The sequence below is a fragment of the Ursus americanus genome, chromosome 7, assembly GCF_024610735.1.
Source record: "Ursus americanus isolate L20-20 chromosome 7, mUrsAme1.1.p, whole genome shotgun sequence".
Lineage (NCBI taxonomy): Eukaryota > Metazoa > Chordata > Mammalia > Carnivora > Ursidae > Ursus > Ursus americanus.
The window spans coordinates 65,059,841-65,079,513 of NC_142133.1; the positions used below are offsets into that span (position 1 = coordinate 65,059,841).

Consider the following 19,673-nt stretch of genomic DNA (forward strand, 5'->3'; position numbering starts at 1 on the left):
AGTTGTTGGTTTTTCACCATTTCCAGTGTTTCGGGTCTCTAAGGTTTATACCTAGAGTGGAACTGCTGAATCATAGAGGTACATCTGCAGGTTCACTAAATATTTCCAGATTGCTCTCCAAACAGATTGTACCGGTTTACATTCCCACCAGCAGTTAGAGGTCCCAGTGTTCTGCATCCTCTCCAATACTTGAAATTGCCCAATTTCATAATTTGGCTCAATCTGACGTATGTGAAGTAATATCTCATCATATTAATTTTTGTTGTCCACTTGTTTATTGGCCATTTGGATTTCTTCTGCGTGTTGCCAGTTCTTATCCCTTGCCTATTTTTAAAAATCAGGCCGTCTTTTCCTTACCGACTTGAAGGAGTTCTGTGTGTGTCTAGCCTTTGATGGGCATTTATATCACGGAATTTTGTCTCAGCCTCTTTTAGTGTTCAGACATTTTTAATTTTAATGTAGTTCATTGAATCACTTTTTAAGAAGTAGTTTGTGATTTTTGAGGCCTCATTTAAGAAGTTTCCCTGGGGCGCCTGACTGGCTCAGTCAGAGGAGCATGCAAATCTTGTTCTCAGGGTCGTGAGTTCAAGCCCCAAGTTGGGTGTAGCGATTACTTAAATAAATAAAACTTTAAAAAAGAAAAAGTTTCCAGGGGCGCCTGGGTGGCACAGCGGTTAAGCGTCTGCCTTCGGCTCAGGGCGTGATCCCGGCGTTATGGGATCGAGCCCCACATCAGGCTCCTCTGCTGGGAGCCTGCTTCTTCCTCTCCCACTCCCCCTGCTTGTGTTCCCTCTCTCGATGGCTGTCTCTAGCTCTGTCGAATAAATAAATAAAATCTTTAAAAAAAAAAAGAAAAACAAAAACAAAAAGTTTCCTACTCCCTCCTATATTTTAATATTTTGTGTTTTGCTTTCCACCTGGAGTTAATTTTTGTGCATAATGTAGATATGGATCATACTTTATTTTTTCCATATTTAACCATTTATTGGAAATCCATTCTGTACTCACTAATTTGTAATGTTACCTCTTATAAATCAAGTTTCCAAATACATATGGGTCTGTTCTTAAGATACTTTTACAGTCATGAATTCTATGTTTCATATCAGATTGTTGAGCTCAGAAAGTATCTAATGGAAATAATATAGTCTGGTGCCCCGTGTTCCAGTGGCAATAATGAGCTGTGAGACTTTGGACAAGTCACTGAACTCCATAGGGCTCATCTTCAATAGTATATAAAATGACAGAGTTCTTCTCTTAACCTTTTTGGTTACCAACCCCTTTGAGTATCTAATTAAAATCATAGATCTTTTCCCAGAAGAATATACATAAATATATAATTTTGTATATAATTTCAGGGTGTTCACAGAAATAGGGTCCCCACAGCTCTAGTATTCCATGATTCTACTTATAAATTGGGACATTAAAACATGGCTTTATCATTTTGCTTTTTAATTAAAGGAGATTTCATTTTTACGTTGGTCTTCCCAGGCGTAGACATTAGCTGGCATTTGGTCTTTCGCTTCAGCACGTATAACAAGGGCAGGACGTTGCACATTGGTAACGTATACAAATGAGAGTTTGAATGGGCTGTGTTCAGGAGACTCCCTGAAAGCATCCTAGCCAGTCCTGAGTGGTCTGCTCTAAGTGTGATCATTTCTTACGTTGTCTACAAAATTCACACCAAACTGAAATACTCATGCTCAGCACACTCAGCCTAACTTTACTCAGAGGTTTCCCCTGTTGTATCTGTGTGTCTTCTCCACCATTTGCCCCTCAGTGCTCTTACATCACAGGCACTCAAAGTGCCGGTAACTCCTGGGAGCAAATATATATGTTCATCAAGGTCATTTCATCCATCAGCTTTCTCTGACTGATGTGCTGGAATTGGGGATCTTCCTTAATGTGCTCAGTGCTGCCTTCCAGAGGATTTCGTGAGTAACAGAAGCCAGTTGCTCTGATTTGTTCTGATCTGCTGTGAGACAACTCCCAAGAATGCCAGAGAGGAGTTACATTTCTTGATGGATCTCGACCTTTTGAGTTAACTACAGAGCTAAACAAAACCTGTATAATTTTTTTTAAGATTTATCTATTTATTTTTAAGAGAGAGAGCAAGCATGAACGGTGGGGGCGGGGGGGTTGCAGAGGGAAAAACAGACTCCCTGCTGAGCAGGGAGCCCAATGTGGGACTTGATCTCAGGACCCTTCATGACCTGAGCCGAAGGCAGATGCTTAACCGACTGAGCCACCCAGGCACCCCAAAACCTTAGAATTTTAGTAGAAATCTAGTATTGGAAGCATTTTAGCAAAATTATGTTGTATTGGCCGTTTGCATTCCTCAGACTCTAGACTGATGCAACATTCTTAAAGCCCAGTGTACGAGTGAAGGCAAGACTTTTTCAGGGTGCCTTGTGCCCTGTATATGATTATGTGGAACCTGTCTTCTTAACCCTGTCTCCTTTACTTTGTAGTGGATCTGGTTGGTGGCTACAACATTGGCACCATCAGCCACGAGAGCCGTGTGGATTGGCTGGAACTTAATGAAACTGGGCACAAGCTTCTCTTCAGGGACCGGAAACTTCGTGTAAGGAGGGTTACTAAGGCCTCAGCCACGGAGTAGTCCGTAGAGGATGTGGTACTACCTACCAGCAGGGACTGGGGGGGGGGGCAGGATGGGACACAATTTCTTGGTGCGCTATGCCATTAACATAGCAAAAGTCACACAAGAATCAACATGGTGTCTGCTATCGTAGCCTGTCTTATATTTAAGGAGATGGTCTCATGATGGCACCAAAGTCAAGAGGGGAATTTGGGAGCTGGTTTGTCTTTTACTCGTCACAAGTCTGTGCCTTCGTGGAACTGCCTCACCCCCGCATGCCCACCTGACCTTTCCCCACACCTGTTGCACTGTTCCTCAGCTACGCTTACCTGACAGCATTAAAGCTGGATCCAGGACGGTCTCCCTTGAGCCCCTTATTGACTCTGATCTCACTATGGTATCACCAAAGAGCTCAGCCTCAAGGGCAAAAAAACTATCTGGTGATTTTTCGTTTCATTTTCGTTGTGATATGAAAGCCCCATCACAAATTTCCAGACCATTTAATGTGCTCGGAGGCCTTTTGTAATCCAGTCTGGCAACTCTGGCCCAGAGTTACCCTAAGAACAAAAGTCTGACCTTCACCTAACGTAAATTTCTGGGTGTAGCCCTTTGCTCACGTGGTCAGCTCTTACCGGCCAGAGTCGGGGTATACCAAGTCAACGTAAACTTCAAGCGTTGCAGGTCAGTAAGCTTTGAAATTCAGCGGCTGCCTGACTGGTGGGTCCGTTTGCCACATTTCACCGTTAGAGAAATGGGCAAGATCAGAAGACACCCCGTAGCCCCTTGTAACTGTGCTGTCTTCCTCTTCCTTCGTCAGTTACATCTATACGATATTGAAAGCTGCTCTAAGACAATGATCCTCAACTTCTGCTCCTACGTGCAGTGGGTCCCAGGAAGTGACGTGCTGGTAGCTCAGAACCGAAACAGCTTGTGCGTGTGGTACAACATTGAGGCACCTGAGAGGGTCACCATGTCCTCTATTAGGGTATGTCGGCACCAGGGCACATTAGACGTAGTGTCAGACTGAGGAAGCTCCAAAGGTTATTGGGTTTCCTCTGGCCCATCACTCATAATCTGCGATAGAGTCGGCAAGTAAAGCTTAGATCCTTCCGCACAGTGGGCTAGGTCCCAGAACCATCCTTGTTCAGATTCCTGACATTATATTAGGTCCTTGGAACGTGCCTGTCTATTACAGTGGCCTGGGAATTCACCAGGTCATCATGAGTTCTCTTAAGCTGGAAGAGCCTTCATGGGAGGGCAGTTCTGTGTCAGTTCCTATGTGCGGGCCGTCTGTTGTAAGCTGTTCAGAGCTCCTCTTTTATTAGACTGAAGATCAGACACTCTCCTATCCCGCCAGCATCACATACATTCCAGTGATCTTCCAGAATCAGGGAGGCAGCTGTGAAAACAAGAGAGGCTCCTGTGCTAGGCTAGGATGACTGGTGTGGGTATAGAGAGAGCGTGTGAGAGGCTCTTTTTGTCTTTTTTCTATATCTTCTTTTCCTCCTTTCTTGCCTCATTTTAGACTAGTTAAGTTTGGGGTTTGGGGGTTGTTTTGTCCTTTTTTAAACACCATTTTTCACGTTTTTTGCTTTGGAGGTTATACAGTTGGTTCCTATAGTGATTACCCTCAGAAGTTTACCATATCCTTAAATTAACAGTCTCAAATTTTAGCATCTGACCCCCCGGCAAATGATACAAGGACCTTAACTTTGATTACCTCCCCTTTGCATTATTGTCCAGTATTTTGTTATCCCCAAAGTTAGTATTCTTTTACACAGCCAGAATTTGGTTACGTTTACCATCATGGTGCCAGTTTCTCGGTTCACTTTTTCTTTTTGCATTGGTGATCTTCCCTCTGGAGTTCTTTTTCTTCTTGAGAGAAAGTGTTTTGAAGATAAATACTCAGTTTCTGAAAATTACTGAAATGGAATTATCTGAAAATGTTTTTATTTGGCCTGTTCTTGAAAGATATTCAGACTCCGTACCCAATTCTACACGGACAGTTTTTTCTTTGCCTTTTGCAAATACTGTCCCATTGACTGACTTCCTTAGTTCTGCAAAGTTTATTAACAGCCCCTCCTGTTGTCTTGTTGCTTTTTTTTAAAGATTAAATTATTTAAATAAATAATTTGAGAGAGAGGGAGAGAGAGAGAGCGCGCGCAAGCAAGCATCTGAGCAGGGGGAGGGGCAGAGGGAGAGGGAGACGCAGACTCCTTGCTGAGCAGGGAGCCTGATGGGGGGCTCAATGCGGGACTCGATCCAGGGCTCAATCCCAGGACTCTGAGATCATGACCTGAACCAAAGGCAGACGCTTAACCAACTGAGCCACCCAGGCGCCCCTGTCTTGTTGCTTCTCAGCATTCTGAAGCTTCACTACAATATATCTGCATATAAATGTCCTTTTACTTATCATGCTTGGTGTGGGGGGGGGGCACACATCTGCGAGGACGCCTCATTCCTCGGCCATGAGCTCTTCAAACCTTGCTTCTCTCAAGTTCTCTAGTCTCACCCTCAGAACTCTCATTAGGCACGTGTTCCGTGTCTTGTCCCGTCTTTGTGCCTCTACAACCGCTTACTCTTCCTTTGTCCTTCTCACTTCGTGCTACATTCGGGGTAATCCCTTACAAAACATCTTGCAGGTCAGGGGTTCGCTTTCACCATCATCTCATCTGCTGTTGAAACCACCCATTGAGTTTTTTTACTTCAAATATTGAATTTTTCATACGGTTTTATTTGGTTCTTTCTCCAGTCGGCCTGGTCGTTTTTTCTAGTATGTGTGCTGCCGAAGTGAGCACAACTTGGCCATTTTTGATAGTCTCTTGTCTCTTGCTTAATTTTTCACTCCATCTTTTAGGTCTTTAAACATTTTATACTTACTTTATATTCCATAACTGTTTTTTTCATAACTGTTATTTTTAATATTGGAAATCCTCCGAGGTCCAAAAATGCTGTAGTTATTGTTTACTTCTTTGTGGTGGTTAACTTACATTTTGGTACCTTTTTTTTCTTTTATTGGGAGCTCATGTTACATCAAATATAATCTTTTAGAACCGCAAGCGCCTCACATGGGCATGTTTTCCTCCAGAGATGATTAGTGTTTGCTTCTGCAGGAAACAGGCATATTAATGACTTTTGTTCCCTTTCCTAGAGAGAGGATCTCAGATTTCATGACTGACAGATTCTCAGATTTGGCCCCTCACCCTGCTGGAGGAGCCCTGGTTTATTCTCCCACTACTGTGTTTGCCATCAGGGCAACTGTACTCTTTCCACTTGCTCTCCTGTTTTTTCCTGTTCAGGTTTTAGCTTACTGATCTTTCTTTCTTTCTTTCTTTCTTTTCTTCCTTTTCTTCCCTTCCCTTCCTTCCCTCCTTTCCTTCCCTTCCTTCCCTCCTTTCCTTCCTTCCAGTGGGAGACTAGGAATCATGACTAGTGATTTCTTCAGGTGAACTCAGCAACGAATGCATTAAAAAATCTGTCCCAGGTTGAAGTTATATTTTAACAGGAGGACTCGAGCTAGTAGCAGAAGTGGAAGCACACTTTGTGAGTTTACCTCCAGGCTTTAGTGCGGGCACAGCTCTGAGTGTGCTCTAACCCGAGGGCATTAGCATAGATAAGGAATTCTTACCTGCTTGAAAGAAACTAAATGTTAGCAAACAAGGGCCACTATAATAACCCCCAGTGTGTAAACGTTAGGGTTGGGTAAGGGTGGGTCCATTCTGCAATGGAGTCCATGGAAACACTAACCTGGAATTCGGGTGGGGTCTGGGGATTGAAATTTTACAGGGCGATGTGGTAGGTCTGGAGCGGGGCGGGGGGAAGACTGAGGTGATGGTGACGGAAGGTGTGACTACAGTTGCCTACACGCTGGATGAGGGCCTGATCGAGTTTGGAACCGCCATTGATGACGGCAACTACACCCGGTGAGGGGCTGCCCTGATACCCGGTGAGGTGGTCGGAGAGTCTGGTTCTGAGGCGGGAGGACCTGGGATGGGCCGGACAGCTGGCCACATCACCCCCTGCCCCATCACCAGTATTCCTCTGCATCCTGCCGACCCTGGACTCCTGCTTCCCTTCCTTCTCTCTTCAGGGCCACAGCCTTCTTGGAGACTCTGGAAATGACCCCAGAAACAGAGGCAATGTGGAAGACCTTGAGCAAACTGGCGCTTGAGGCGCGGCAGCTGCACATCGCCGAGAGGTGAGGCAGACCAGAACTGAGGTGCCAGGCAGCTAGGAAGGATGGCCAGGGGGTATTGTGCCCGGGGGAGGGGCGCTCCTCCCAGTGCTAAGGTACCGCTCCCCTCCCCCTCATGCCAACAAATGTCTTAGAACACTTCCAGGTAGTTATTCCAAACATTCTTCCATCCCAGGTTATAGGAGTATGTCTTGTCTTTGGTTCCCCTTCTTGTAAGTAGGTGCCCCTTCAGAGTTTTAACACCCATACCCTCCAATCCATGTGTTGATGTGTATTTCCCAGTGTGGTAGTGTAGGTAGTAGGACAAACTTGGGACTCCAGACTCTGAGTTATCTTGGCTCCATTTACCAGCTTGTATAAACTTAGGTTAAGGGAACCTTTCCAAGCCTTGGTTTCTCAATGTCCTCTCTGTAAAATGGGGGTAATAATAGAATTTACCTGCTAGGGCGGTAATGAAGAACCATGTGGGGCAGTGAGGAAAGTGAGAATCTGTGCAAAGAGCAGATTCTAAGTGCTCAGTAAACATCACTGCTGCTCTTTTGTCCAGGCGTCAGTCCTCTTGGATCCCTTCTTTCCCATGTCCCCACAGCTAGACCCCCAGCCCGTCCTAGGGCCCTGACCCAGCATCTTCAGAATACATCCTGAAGCTCTTAATGTCCAGCTCTACTGTGTCCAGCCTAGAACAGACCACACCTCTCCCTGCACTGTCACAAGCCTCTTAGTCTCCTAAGTCTCCTGCTGTTCTTACACACCTAACATCCGTTCATCCCATAATAGCTGAGATCATTTTTTAAACTGTAAATTAGATTATGTCATATTTCTGCTCAGAACCTTCCAGTAGCTTACTGTTCTACTTAGTGTAAGACCCATAGTCCTTGCCATGTCCTAAGGCCCTACAGTATTTGGCGTCTGCTTCCTTCGGGTACCAAGTGACTACCTGCTATTAGTCTCCAGCCACGCTGGTGTCCTTTGGGCCCTTTGAGCATCTCAAACTCACTCCTGCCTTGGCACCTTACTCGCTGTATCCCCTCTGCGTGCAATAATTTTCCCCCATCTTGTGGGACTGACTTTTTCTCGTATTTAGGCCTTGGCTCAAATGTCAGCTCCTCAGACAAGCCTTCTCTGACGACCAGCTTCACTAACCCCTCCGTTACTGTCCACATGTACGATCACACTATTTTATTTTACCTTTCATTCTCTGAAATGTCTTTTTACTTACTAATTATTCATTTCCACTAGAAAGTAAGTTCCCCTGAAAGCAAGGCCCTCACCTGTCTTATCCCCTTGTGTCTCTAGTGGCAAAAACGGTGCCTGGCACATAACCAGTGCTCAGGGTATATCTGCTGAGTCAGTGGATTCGGGATGGTTCTGTAGTAACACTGCTGTTACTGTGATTGCTTCCACACTATAGGTGCTTTTCTGCTTTGGGCCATGTAGCAAAAGCTCGATTCCTGCATGAGACCAATGAGATTGCAGATCAAGTGTCTCGGGAATATGCAAGTATTATCCTCCTGAATTATTCAGTCTCTCAAGCTGAGATTTCTCTTCACACTCAGCGCCATGATCCTGGCTTTCCAGCCATGGCTGGCACGCTCCATTCTGCCCACCCTGCCTCCACCCTCAAGTCGGACCACTCTGGAATTGTTTGCCAGACCTCCTCCTCTAAGCCCCATGAAGTCTTCCAGCGTTCCAATCTTTGAGCTTCCTCGTCTCTGTGGCCTTCCTGTCTAAGCTCACATAGATTCACTGAATGGCTCTTGCAGCACCGACAGAATAACAAGAACCTTCTTCCTCCCCACAGGGTGGAGAAGGAACAGACTTTTACCAGGTCCGAGCACGCCTAGCCATGCTGGAGAAGAACTACAAGCTGGCTGAAGTGATCTTCTTGGAACAGGTGATGGGAGCAGAGGGACCAGATAGAAGGAGGGGAACAGGGGGTGGGGAGGGGGAGTGAGGCCGACTGAGGGGAAGAGAGCACTGGGGGAGAGCTTTTAGAAAGGTTTATGCAGTTAACTTCCCGCTTACTTCCTCCTCTGCGTTAGTCCTGACAGTCCCATCTTTCATAAACTGTCTGCTGTCTCCCCCTGTACTCCAGAGCCTGACTTGGCGGCTCTTGCTCACACAGGCAGACCCAGGTTTGTGGGGCCAGACGCTTACACAATTTGAGGAGCCCTCTTTAAGAAAAAAAATGCCTTGGAAGGGGCCTACCCAAATAGAGTGCCCTGAGGCTTAAGCTTCTTTTACTTTCATCAGAAATCCACCACTGCTTGTGCATAAGTAAAGGGTGAGACTTTCAGTCCACTGAGGACAGCCTGCTGATGCCTGATCCTCCTCTGTCTTGGTGTCCCTCTTTCCTCCGCCTGGGTTCCCCTAGAATGCTGTCGAGGAGGCCATGGACATGTACCAGGAGCTGCACCGCTGGGACGAGTGTATCGCAGTGGCTCAGGCTAAGGTACCACCAGTTCTGTCTTCTCCACGGTGCTCACAGCTCCGTTCCACCGATGTCAGAAACCTCCTCTTACCGAGGGGGCTATAGAAACTGGAACAGGGTTGGGGCTGGGAGTTAGGACGCTGGTGCCCGGGAGGATTTCCATTGTTACGGTGGGATTGGAGAAGCTTGGAAGCAGCAGGGCAGGAAGAAGGGATGTGATTTCTGTTGCCTCTGTTGTGTGTCCAGGGGCACCCAGCCCTGGAGAAGCTGCGCCGGGATTACTACCAGTGGCTGATGGACACACAGCAAGAGGAGCGAGCCGGTGAGCTACAGGAAAGCCAGGGGGATGGACTAGCGGCCATCAGCCTCTACCTCAAAGCTGGGCTCCCTGCCAAAGCTGCTCGACTGGTGCTGGCCCGGGAGGAACTGCTAGCCAACACGGAGCTGGTAGAACACATCACCGCAGCACTTATCAAGGGGGAGCTCTATGAAAGGGTATGGCTGGCTTCCCATTCCTGTCTCTCATCTCCAGGACTCAGCGCCCCCTCCTACCCCGACGAGTCCTGGAGTGCACAGCCCCCCCGGGACTGGTGGCTGAGTCTCCTCCTTTGGGGGCTGATACTTGATTCTTTGTGTAGTAGGGCTATCGTTGTAGTCATGTGGTATGTGTCAACAGGCAGGTGATCTCTTCGAGAAGATTCGAAACCCACAGCGGGCCCTGGAGTGCTACTGTAAAGGCAACGCGTTCATGAAAGGTACTACCACTGACAGCCCAGCCTCCCCAGGTAGAGTCTTGCCCGAATAGTCCCCCCCCCCCCCGCACCTATTTTGTGCATCTGTTCAGGTTGACCAGCCCAGTTCCCCATTCCCCCACTTCTCACCTATTTTCTACACCCCATTTCCCTGTCTTACTTTTCCTGAGTCCCATCCCTGGAAGTCTTAGTGGAGTGCCCTCTCGGTCTCTGGCAGCGGTGGAGCTGGCTCGATTGGCATTCCCAGTGGAAGTGGTGAAACTGGAAGAGGCGTGGGGGGATCATCTGGTGCAGCAGAGGCAGCTTGATGCAGCCATTAATCACTACATCGAAGCCAGGTAGAGGAGTGCAGAGGGGATCGGGCATGAGGTCCAAGGTGATGGGGCAAGTAAGGGCACCAAGGCCTACGAGAGAGATGGCAAGATGTAGATTGGAGTAGGCTCGAGGTGTCTCCATCCCTCCGTCTGTCTGCCTCCTGCCTCATACATACGGATGTCCTTCCGCACCCTGCCAGGTGCTCCATCAAGGCAATTGAAGCTGCCCTGGGCGCCCGCCAGTGGAAGAAGGCAATTTATATATTAGATCTCCAGGACCAAAACACCGCGTCCAAATACTATCCCCTCGTGGCCCAGCACTATGCCTCTCTGCAGGAGTATGAGGTGAGGAAAGTCCCTTCTGGAGCCAGAGGCACTGCAGTACAGGGTACCAAGAAGACAACCCAGGACAGGAAGTGAGGGCCACCTCACCAAACCCTTCTTTCTGGGTCCCGGCAGCACCAGCCACCCTGAGTGAGAAGAAAGCAGTTTATTTCCCTTATTTCATTCCAGCGTGACACAGACCCCTCTCCCAGATCTATAAAGCGAGTCTCCAGCTCTCTTCCCACGTAACTCCAGCAGAGCTCCAATATAGCATTGCCTTGTGTTGCGGAAATGCAACGTCCTTTTAAACTGCCGTTGTGTTGTCCCCATTCTGGTTTGGGCTGGTGGGTTTTTTTTCTTTTGTTTTTTTCCCAAAACAGTGGAAGATGTGAGACACCATAGCCCTCTTTTCTTCTCCGTTGCAGACTAATGGTCTCCCCTGCTCTCCTCCACCCCCACTGAGGTTTGTTCTTCCCCCTGCAGGCTGCTTTAACTCTTGCTCTCGGCCCTTTGTATCTACCTCTGTCAACCACAGATTGCTGAGACGCTGTACATGAAGGGGGAGCGGACAAAGGACGCCATAGACATGTACACTCAGGCTGGCCGCTGGGAGCAAGCCCACAAGGTAGAGAGCGGGGTGGAGTTCCTCAGAGAATTCCTCCTCTCTGGGGGCGTTGCCACTTTCCTTGGGCTTCTGATCTCCCCCCTTCACCGGGTTCCTTGAAAGCCGAGAAAGAGTACCAAGATAAAAAAGTCTGGAGAACTTTGATCCCTAGCCACAGGGCAAGGCAAGGATGAAGAGGCCCTTTGTTCCTAAATCTGTAATTCTGAAGCAAGCTGAGGGCTTGGGAGCTGGGGAGTCCTAACTACCCCTCCCCAAGCTGTAGTCACAGTGGTGCCTCCGTTCCCTGCCTGCGCCCGGAACGGTGGGTACGGTGCGAGCATGGGAGGGGGAACGGATGCCGCAGCACAGGGCATCTCTGGCCTTTCTGCCTGAGCACAATATAAGTCTGATTTTGCTCCTTACGGACTTGGAATTCCCTGGACTGACCAGGAAAGCAGCAGCACGCAAACTCCTGTGGTTGTTGGGAAGGTTCAGAGTTGCTGAGAAAACAGGTCTCCCCCGAGTCCCGCTTCCGGGCCGCCGTGCATGTCCCCCTGCTTCCCTCGGAAACTGCCTCGGGAGGCTACCCTGGCTGTGTGTGTCTGCGCAGCTGGCGATGAAGTGCATGAGACCGGAAGACGTGTCGGTGGTGTACCTCACCCAGGCTCAGGAGATGGAGAAGCAGGGCAAGTACCGTGAGGCGGAAAGGTGAGCCATGGCCCCAGAGGAGGAGTGGAGGGAGATGAGGCATCAGGGCTGCCGGGAGGGATGGATCTGAGGATATGTGTGGTCTGCCTAGAAGGCAGTGACGGCATCTCTCAGGAATGACTCTGGTGGCGGGAATCTGGGTCTAGGAGGCCCCGGATGTATCTCCCATCCCCAGGCTCTATGTGACGGTGGAAGAGCCTGATCTTGCCATCACCATGTTCAAAAAGCACAAGCTGTATGATGATATGATCCGCCTGGTAGGGAAGCACCACCCAGATCTCCTCAGTGACACACACCTACACCTGGGCAAGGTGAGCCCCTCTCCTGTCTCGGCCATCTCTTCCCCAAACAGGCTCCGTGTCCCCCTCTCTCCATCCTGACCCACCCTTCCCCAGGAGCTGGAGGCTGAAGGCCGACTGCAGGAGGCTGAGTATCACTACCTCGAGGCTCAGGAGTGGAAGGCGACAGTGAACATGTACCGGTCCAATGGGCTTTGGGAGGAGGCCTACCGGGTAAGGAGTCCAGGTCACACTGGGGGTACGTCCGTCCCTCTTTCCCACTCTCAAGTGACTCATTCTGGACTGGCTGTGGGTATCTTTGAAAAATGTCCACACCGATGGGCAAAATTTCACATACAGTATGAAGGGTTTCTGAACTACCTGAGGTCCGTCTTTGGACCCTAAGCTGGTTAACAGACCCCAACACTTAGCCCTCTCCCTGTTCTAGTAGAAGGATCTGACCCTTGTCAAAGCCGAAGTCAGGTCAGACGGGAGAAGGGAGCAGCCATGTGCCCCTTCGTGAGAGGATTGCCAAATGGCTTTGCTTCACAGGTGGCCAAGGCTCACGGGGGAGCCAACGCCCACAAACACGTGGCCTATCTGTGGGCGAAGAGCCTGGGAGGAGAGTCTGCAGTTAGACTGCTTAATAAGCTGGGACTCCTGGAAGCTGCCATTGACCACGCCGCTGACAACTGGTGAGGCCCTAAGGCTTCTCTCCACTGGCCCTGTGCCAGACAGAGCCTCTATATAGACAAGGAAAATTGCTGTATAGCTGAGAAGTGTTTCTAAAAACTGAGGCAAGAGTGAAGAAATCCTTGGAAGAACTTGATGGAGAGGCAAGAATGAATCAGTAGCTCTGCCCCTATTCCCCGGGGGCTCAGAACAGTGTTTAATGTTTAGCTGTTCTAAGGAAAAGATGGAGAGAGATCAGCTTTTTTTCTTCTTTTTTTAAAAGACCTTCTTTTTAAGTCATCTCTATACCCAGCATGGGGCTTGAACTCACAACCCTGAGATCAAGAGTCACTCACTCTACCTACTGAGCCAGCCAGGTGCCCCAGAGAGAACAGCTTTTAAAGCTAAGGTGCACTAAGCCCGCAACTTCTGAGTAATGGAAGTGTGATGCTGTTAAATGCAAGACGAGCTTTTCTTCAGCAAATGTTACAAACACCAGTAATAACCCTGCATCGAGTCAGATTGCTGAGGGTAGTCTTACTGGTTTTGAGAGACCGTTTATCTGCTAGTGTAGATGGGGCTCAGGAGGAGGTGGTGGAGAACCAGGAGCCCTTGCTCCCCAGGCCGAGTAGTGCTGTGAGGCTCAGTGCGGACCCCGGCCTCCTGCCCATCCCACTCCTTCATGTCCACTGGTCGCAGGAAGCACAGGCTTTCCCAAGTGTCCCCAATCCCCGTCTTCCTTTACATGTCTGTGTGCTTCTGTGTCACTTCATATGGATTGTCTTCTTAATTTGTCCTTTTTCCTCCCCGTCTTTGCCCTTTCTGTTTTCTCTTTTTTTTTAATTTTTATTTTTAATTTTTTTTAATTTTTTTTATTATATTATGTTAGTCACCATACAGTACATCCCCGGTTTCCGATGTAAGGCTCAATGATTCATTAGTTGCGTATAACACCCAGTGCACCATGCAATACGTGCCCTCCTTACTACCCATCACCGGTCTATCCCATTCCCCCACCCCCTCCCCTCTGAAGCCCTCAGTTTGTTTCTCATAGTCCATAGTCTCTCATGCTTCATTCCCCCTTCTGATTAACCCCCCTTCCTTTCTGTTTTCTCTTGCCCTGTTTCTCCTCGTCTTATAAGACGAAAGCACGGAGTACAGACCTTATCTACACCTTCCATTTCAGCTCATTTGAATTTGCTTTTGAACTCTCTCGGCTGGCCCTCAAGCACAAAACCCCTGAGATTCATCTCCGATACGCTATGTACCTGGAGGATGAGGTACGGATGTGATCCTTCTCCATTGCTTTTGACCTTGACCTCCTCCAGGCTCATGGCTGTCATGACGGCAGTCTGACGCTTATTGTGTGCGGCCGCCCTTCTGTCCCCATAGGGTAAATTTGAAGAGGCTGAAGCTGAATTCATCAGGGCTGGGAAACCCAAGGAAGCAGTCCTCATGTGAGTTACCGTAAACTCCTTACCCCCGTCCTCCCGAGCACAGCCCCAGCACGTGGCATGGTCACCTGCACCTGCGCCTAGTACCAATCAATCTACCTCCTCTGACATGGCTGTTTGCCCCCCACTGTTGAGGCCTCGGTCTTGTACTTAGCATCTCCTGTGTCCTCATCTGGGAGCAGGTTTGTCCATAACCAGGATTGGGAGGCAGCTCAGCGTGTGGCCGAGGCCCACGATCCTGACAGCGTTGCTGAGGTCCTCGTGGGGCAGGCCCGGGGGGCCTTGGAGGAGAAGGACTTTCAGAAAGCAGAAGGGCTGCTGCTTCGGGCCCAGAGACCGGGCCTGGCCCTCAATTATTATAAGGTAGGGCACCGGATTCAGGGCCATGAGGGGAGGGTGAGAGGGTATGAGAACCCACAGAGCACTACACTAACCCCTGCTCCTGGAAAAGATCCAGGGAGTTAGCACAGGGGAGGAGGAAGGAGGCAAGAAGCAGAAGGGAGGTCCAAGTACCTAGGGATCAGTGGCCCATAGTACATAGCACCTGCGTGGCAGTGGGAAGCTGTCATGCCTGCCTCTGCCTTCCTGATACCTGGAAATCTGAGCAGGAGGCTGGATTATGGAGTGATGCCCTGCGGATCTGCAAGGACTATATGCCGGGCCAGCTGGAGGCTCTGCAGGAAGAGTACGAGCGGGAGGCTACCAAGAAGGGGGCCAGGTACGAAGCCAGGAGGCAGCGAGTGTCGGCAGGGCTGGAGGATGGGTCACAAGTATGCACAGGATAGGCCACGCTGCCCATCCTGTTCCTGGTCACGTGTACGCTCATCTCCAGGGGCATGGAGGGGCTAGTGGACCAAGCTCGACAGTGGGAGCAGGCTGGAGAGTACAGCCGTGCAGTCGACTGCTACCTCAAGGTGCGGGACTCAGGCAGCAGCAGCCTGGTGGAAAAGTGCTGGATGAAGGTGATGCCTGCTACACCCTTCCTGGCCCCCCACTTCCCGGACAGCCCTCACACCCAGCATTCCTCCTCAGACGTTCCTTTTTCCTCCTGTGCCTCTCGTTTTCACTCAGGCAGCAGGTATCTGCTGAGTGCTTGCTAGATGCTAGAGCCAGAATCTCTGAAGGCGATAAAAGGGCATCTAAGGCAGAACCCTAACAGCCAGAAATTGGAAGTTAGGCCAATGGGGCTCAACTAATTGTGTATCTCAGTGAAAACTAAAGGATGTGATCTGAGGTGGAGTTCAGAGAAGGGTGAGATCTCTGCGGGCTGGAGGGGTCAGGGAGGCTTTGTGAAGGAGGAGGTAGACTTGGGACCAGAGCTGGATGGACAAATCCAGAGCCCAGAGCTGGGGCCACATGGAGCCCATGAAGAAAGCAGAGGCTCCTCCTCTACGCAGGAGCTCCTAAAAAGAACCATCTAGCAGATTAAGCCAAGCCAGTGTTTCATCAATTCCTTAACATATATATAATCATATTTTAGTATCTTAGAAATTGGATTGCATGTGAAGTTTTAAATGATGTATCTGGGGCACCTGGGTGATGACTCAGTCGGTTAAGCGTCTGACTCTTGATTTCGGCTCGGGTCCTGATCTCAGAATCGTGAGATCAAGTTCCGCGTTAGGCTCGGCGCTCGGCATGGAATCTGCTTGAGATTCTCTCCCCTTCTCCCTCTGCCCCTCCCAACTCGTGCTCTCTCTCTCTCTTTGAAAAAACAAATAATAAATAAATATGGCATCTTTGATTCAAAAAATACGGTATTAGGAGTTGTGAGGGGGAGGGAGATTGATCAGCTCCCTAAATAAAATGTTGGTGCAGTGATGCCCCTGCAGAATTCCCCTCGGGTTTCAGAGGCCTTGTAATTCAATAGAGCCCCTAGAAAGAAGGACTGATGGTTATGCAAATTTAATCAGCAAGTGTTTATGACGCACCTGCTGTGTTTTACTCTGGAGCATGGTTTATTGGCGTCTGTACAGGACTATACCTTCTTCAGATTAGTCAACTTCCCAGATGGGGCACTTTAAGCTGTGAAGGGTTTGACAGGTAAAGAAAGTGAGGCAAGAATAGGTGGGGGAGAGACCAAGAGGATTTAGCATAGACTGTAGCTAAAATGGACCATGTATGTGGAAATTAAAATCCAATGAGGATGTCAACATCACAGTGGAAAGAGTAAATTTATAGAATGCTCAGGTTTGTAGAATTACTGAGTTTTAGGGTTGGAAGGTGTCTCCAAGGTCATCTAGACCAGCACTGTACAATAGAAATAGACTGCAGGTCACAAAGTTAAGTCATACATGTTAAGTTTAAAAATTTCCTGGTAACTGCGTTCAAATAAGTAAAAAGAAACACAAGAAAATAATTATATTTTACCTAATCAAATATATCAAAACTCATTTCAACATGTAATCAATATTTTATTGGTTGATTTTTTAAAAGATTTTATTTGAGCAAGAGAGAGAGCACGCACATGCACTCACAAGTGGAGGGAGGGGAAGCACAGAGGGAGAGGGAGGAACAGACTCCCCACTGAGCACTGACTGGGGGAGGGGGGGCCTCAGGGCTGGATCCCAGGATCCTAGGATCAGGACCTGAGCCGAAGGCAGATGCTTAACTGAGCCACCCAGGTGCCTCTTATTGATAGGTTGTTATTGATACTACTTATTTCTCAATTTATTGAGATATTTTACATTCCTTCTTTTGTACTAAGTCTGTGAAACCCAGTGTGTATTTAAGCTGAGAGCACATCTCAGTTGGGACTAGCTGCATGTGATTGGTGGCTTCTGCTCTGGATGGTACAAATCTAGACCAAACGTCACTCTTACAGGTGAAGAAACAGGTGCAGAAACGCCCAACACAAATAGCTGCAGAATGCCTTCTCTCTCTACATCACACTACCAAGATTCTGTCTGTGACAAAGAACTTGAGTAACCAGTTTGTCCGAGGGGGGCAGGACCAAACACAGTGATCTCAGACAGCAGAGTGAGTGTCTGAAAGAAGAGCTGCGAGGAACGGACAGGTCCACCGATGGTCATTTCAAGGCTCTGAGGGACTACGTGGCAGGCCTTGCCCAGGAGGGTAGAAAGTGAAGGAGAGTGCAAGAGAGAAAGTTGGCAACTGAAGGGAAAAAACAGACCCGGCTGAGGATGTGCAGTGGTATGTGTGTCTCCTACCCATTGTCATCTTCTGTTCCGCCACTCAGGCAGCTGAACTCGCCATGAAGTTTCTGCCTCCCCAACGCAGTCTGGAAGTAGTTCGGGCTGTGGGACCCCAGCTGATTGGAATTGGAAAGCACAATGCAGTAAGTAGAGTGCTGGGACTGAAAAGAAATAGATTCCACGGAGAGGGGTGGAACAGTGCCATCCACACCCAGGAGGGCATGTGAGGTGGGCTTCCTGGCAGGTGTGACCTGGAGTTAGTTCTGTGGAAATAGGGGAGAGATGGTCTCCAGGCTCTCATTTCCCACTGTGCAGGCTGCAGAGCTCTATCTGAACCTGGATCTAGTCAAGGAAGCCATCGATGCTTTCATTGAGGGTGAGGAGTGGAACAAGGCTAAGCGTGTGGCCAAGGAATTAGATCCCCGGTAAGCTCCTGACCCCTTCTCTCCAGGAAATTCTCTTACTTCCTTCTATAAAGAGAAGGAGGAAGTTCTCATGGGAAAGGTGTGCATCCCGGGACAGTGCAGTGCTAAATCTCTGCACATCTTCACAGGTACGAAGACTACGTGGACCAGCATTATAAAGAGTTCCTCAAGAACCAGGGCAAAGTGGACTCGGTGAGACTTGCAGAGTTAGCAAGAGGCAGAACGCACGGAGCCTCAAGGGATTCTCCCTCCTCTCCCCGCTCATATCATCTCTGTCCTAACTCTGTCTTTTCCATTGACCCATAGCTAGTGGGTGTGGATGTGGTGGCTGCTTTGGACCTGTATGTGGAGCAGGGTCAGTGGGACAAGTGCATTGAAACGGCTACCAAGCAGGTACTGACTGCTCTCTTCCTCCCATCCTAGCCCCTTTGGACATTTTCCCTTGGCTCCCCTTTGCCCCAGAGCTGTATCTCTCTTACTTCCTCCAAAGCCCAACCCCAGAGATCCCTAACCAGCATAAGAGATCAGTCTTCCACCCTTTTGAAACTGGAGTCAGAGACCTAGCTGGGCCTGACTTGCATTGGCCTTTGCCTCCTAAACAAATCCATGGCCTTAAGTTACCACCCCACCCTCACTGCCTGGTCTTACTGATCCCAACCTCCCCATGCTTTTCCTCCATCCCTGGGACAGAACTACAAGATTCTGCACAAGTATGTGGCTTTGTATGCGACTCACCTGATCCGAGAGGGTGGCTACGGCCAAGCACTAGCCCTGTATGTGCAGCACGGAGCCCCTGCTAACCCACAGGTACCAGCCTGCTCCTCGGGGTGAATGTTTCCCAAGGAAATTCTTACCTTCTACTCAAGAACCACCCATCCCCTCAGCAGCTGTCTTCTCAGAAGATCCTTTTAGAGAGCATCATGCCCAGAGACCCCCACCAGCCTCTTCTGAAATGTACAGCCTCTCAAGATTTACCGTTTGAGGAAACATTCAGCAACCTCCCCATGCTCTTAGCTAACACAGGGAACGGTCTTTCAGAGATGACTCCTGCTCACACTTCTAGGGCCTTACTTTCTTCAGAGACTAAACACAATCTGAGCACCCCAGCTCCCTGGAGATCACCCATTAATGCTGTGACTGCGTTTGCATTCGCACAGCTGTCCACACGCAGACCACCAACTATAAGAAAGTTATTTTCTTCCTCTTCTTTCTCTTACTGAAAATGATCAACACTTTCTCCATCATTGTCCCCTAGCACCTCCACACGCACGCTTACAGCCTGTTTCCTCTTTGGTCCCACATACACTCTCTCTTCTAGTCACCCCTTCTCACTCAGCTCTCCTTCCCCACTACCCCTAGAACTTCAACATCTACAAAAGGATCTTCATGGACATGGTGAGCTCACCCGGGACCAACAGCGCTGAGGCCTATCACAACTGGGCTGATCTTCGGGACGTGCTCTTTAACTTGGTGAGGAAGTCGGGTCCGTGACAGAGTGACAGGGCTACCCCACCTGTCCCTGTCCTCCTCTCTTCGGGCACATAAACATTTACCTTCAGACGGGTTGCACCTTTGTGCAGATGGCCATGAGCTCTCGGGCACTCCTCCAATCCCTGACCCAGGCTGTGCTCTTTTCCTGCTCTAGTGTGAAAACCTGGTGAGGTCCAGTGAAGCAAACTCTCCAGCCCATGAGGAGTTTGAGACGATGCTGCTGATTGCTCATTACTATGCCACTCGCTCGGCCGCCCAGAGTGTCAAACAGCTGGTG

At 49.1% G+C, this 19,673-nt stretch overlaps 1 protein-coding gene across 3 annotated transcripts in view; it reads left to right on the forward strand.

Moving 5' to 3' along the window:
• The window catches only part of IFT172 (intraflagellar transport 172), a 32,721-nt gene that overhangs the window by 10,660 nt on the left and 2,388 nt on the right, over nt 1-19,673 (forward strand). For all 3 annotated transcript variants that reach the window (XM_045809187.2, XM_087863766.1, XM_045809188.2), the window contains 28 exons: nt 2,469-2,581; nt 3,414-3,581; nt 6,383-6,519; nt 6,687-6,794; nt 8,203-8,287; nt 8,593-8,685; nt 9,166-9,243; nt 9,469-9,717; nt 9,899-9,977; nt 10,192-10,312; nt 10,489-10,633; nt 11,148-11,237; nt 11,827-11,924; nt 12,100-12,235; nt 12,320-12,436; nt 12,755-12,897; nt 14,061-14,154; nt 14,267-14,331; nt 14,511-14,691; nt 14,937-15,046; nt 15,161-15,290; nt 17,525-17,623; nt 17,796-17,905; nt 18,034-18,097; nt 18,212-18,298; nt 18,596-18,712; nt 19,265-19,375; nt 19,551-19,670. In XM_045809187.2, the coding sequence (XP_045665143.1) occupies nt 2,469-2,581; nt 3,414-3,581; nt 6,383-6,519; nt 6,687-6,794; nt 8,203-8,287; nt 8,593-8,685; nt 9,166-9,243; nt 9,469-9,717; nt 9,899-9,977; nt 10,192-10,312; nt 10,489-10,633; nt 11,148-11,237; nt 11,827-11,924; nt 12,100-12,235; nt 12,320-12,436; nt 12,755-12,897; nt 14,061-14,154; nt 14,267-14,331; nt 14,511-14,691; nt 14,937-15,046; nt 15,161-15,290; nt 17,525-17,623; nt 17,796-17,905; nt 18,034-18,097; nt 18,212-18,298; nt 18,596-18,712; nt 19,265-19,375; nt 19,551-19,670 (3,248 nt within the window). The remainder of the gene's footprint in view (nt 1-2,468; nt 2,582-3,413; nt 3,582-6,382; nt 6,520-6,686; nt 6,795-8,202; nt 8,288-8,592; nt 8,686-9,165; nt 9,244-9,468; nt 9,718-9,898; nt 9,978-10,191; nt 10,313-10,488; nt 10,634-11,147; nt 11,238-11,826; nt 11,925-12,099; nt 12,236-12,319; nt 12,437-12,754; nt 12,898-14,060; nt 14,155-14,266; nt 14,332-14,510; nt 14,692-14,936; nt 15,047-15,160; nt 15,291-17,524; nt 17,624-17,795; nt 17,906-18,033; nt 18,098-18,211; nt 18,299-18,595; nt 18,713-19,264; nt 19,376-19,550; nt 19,671-19,673) is intronic.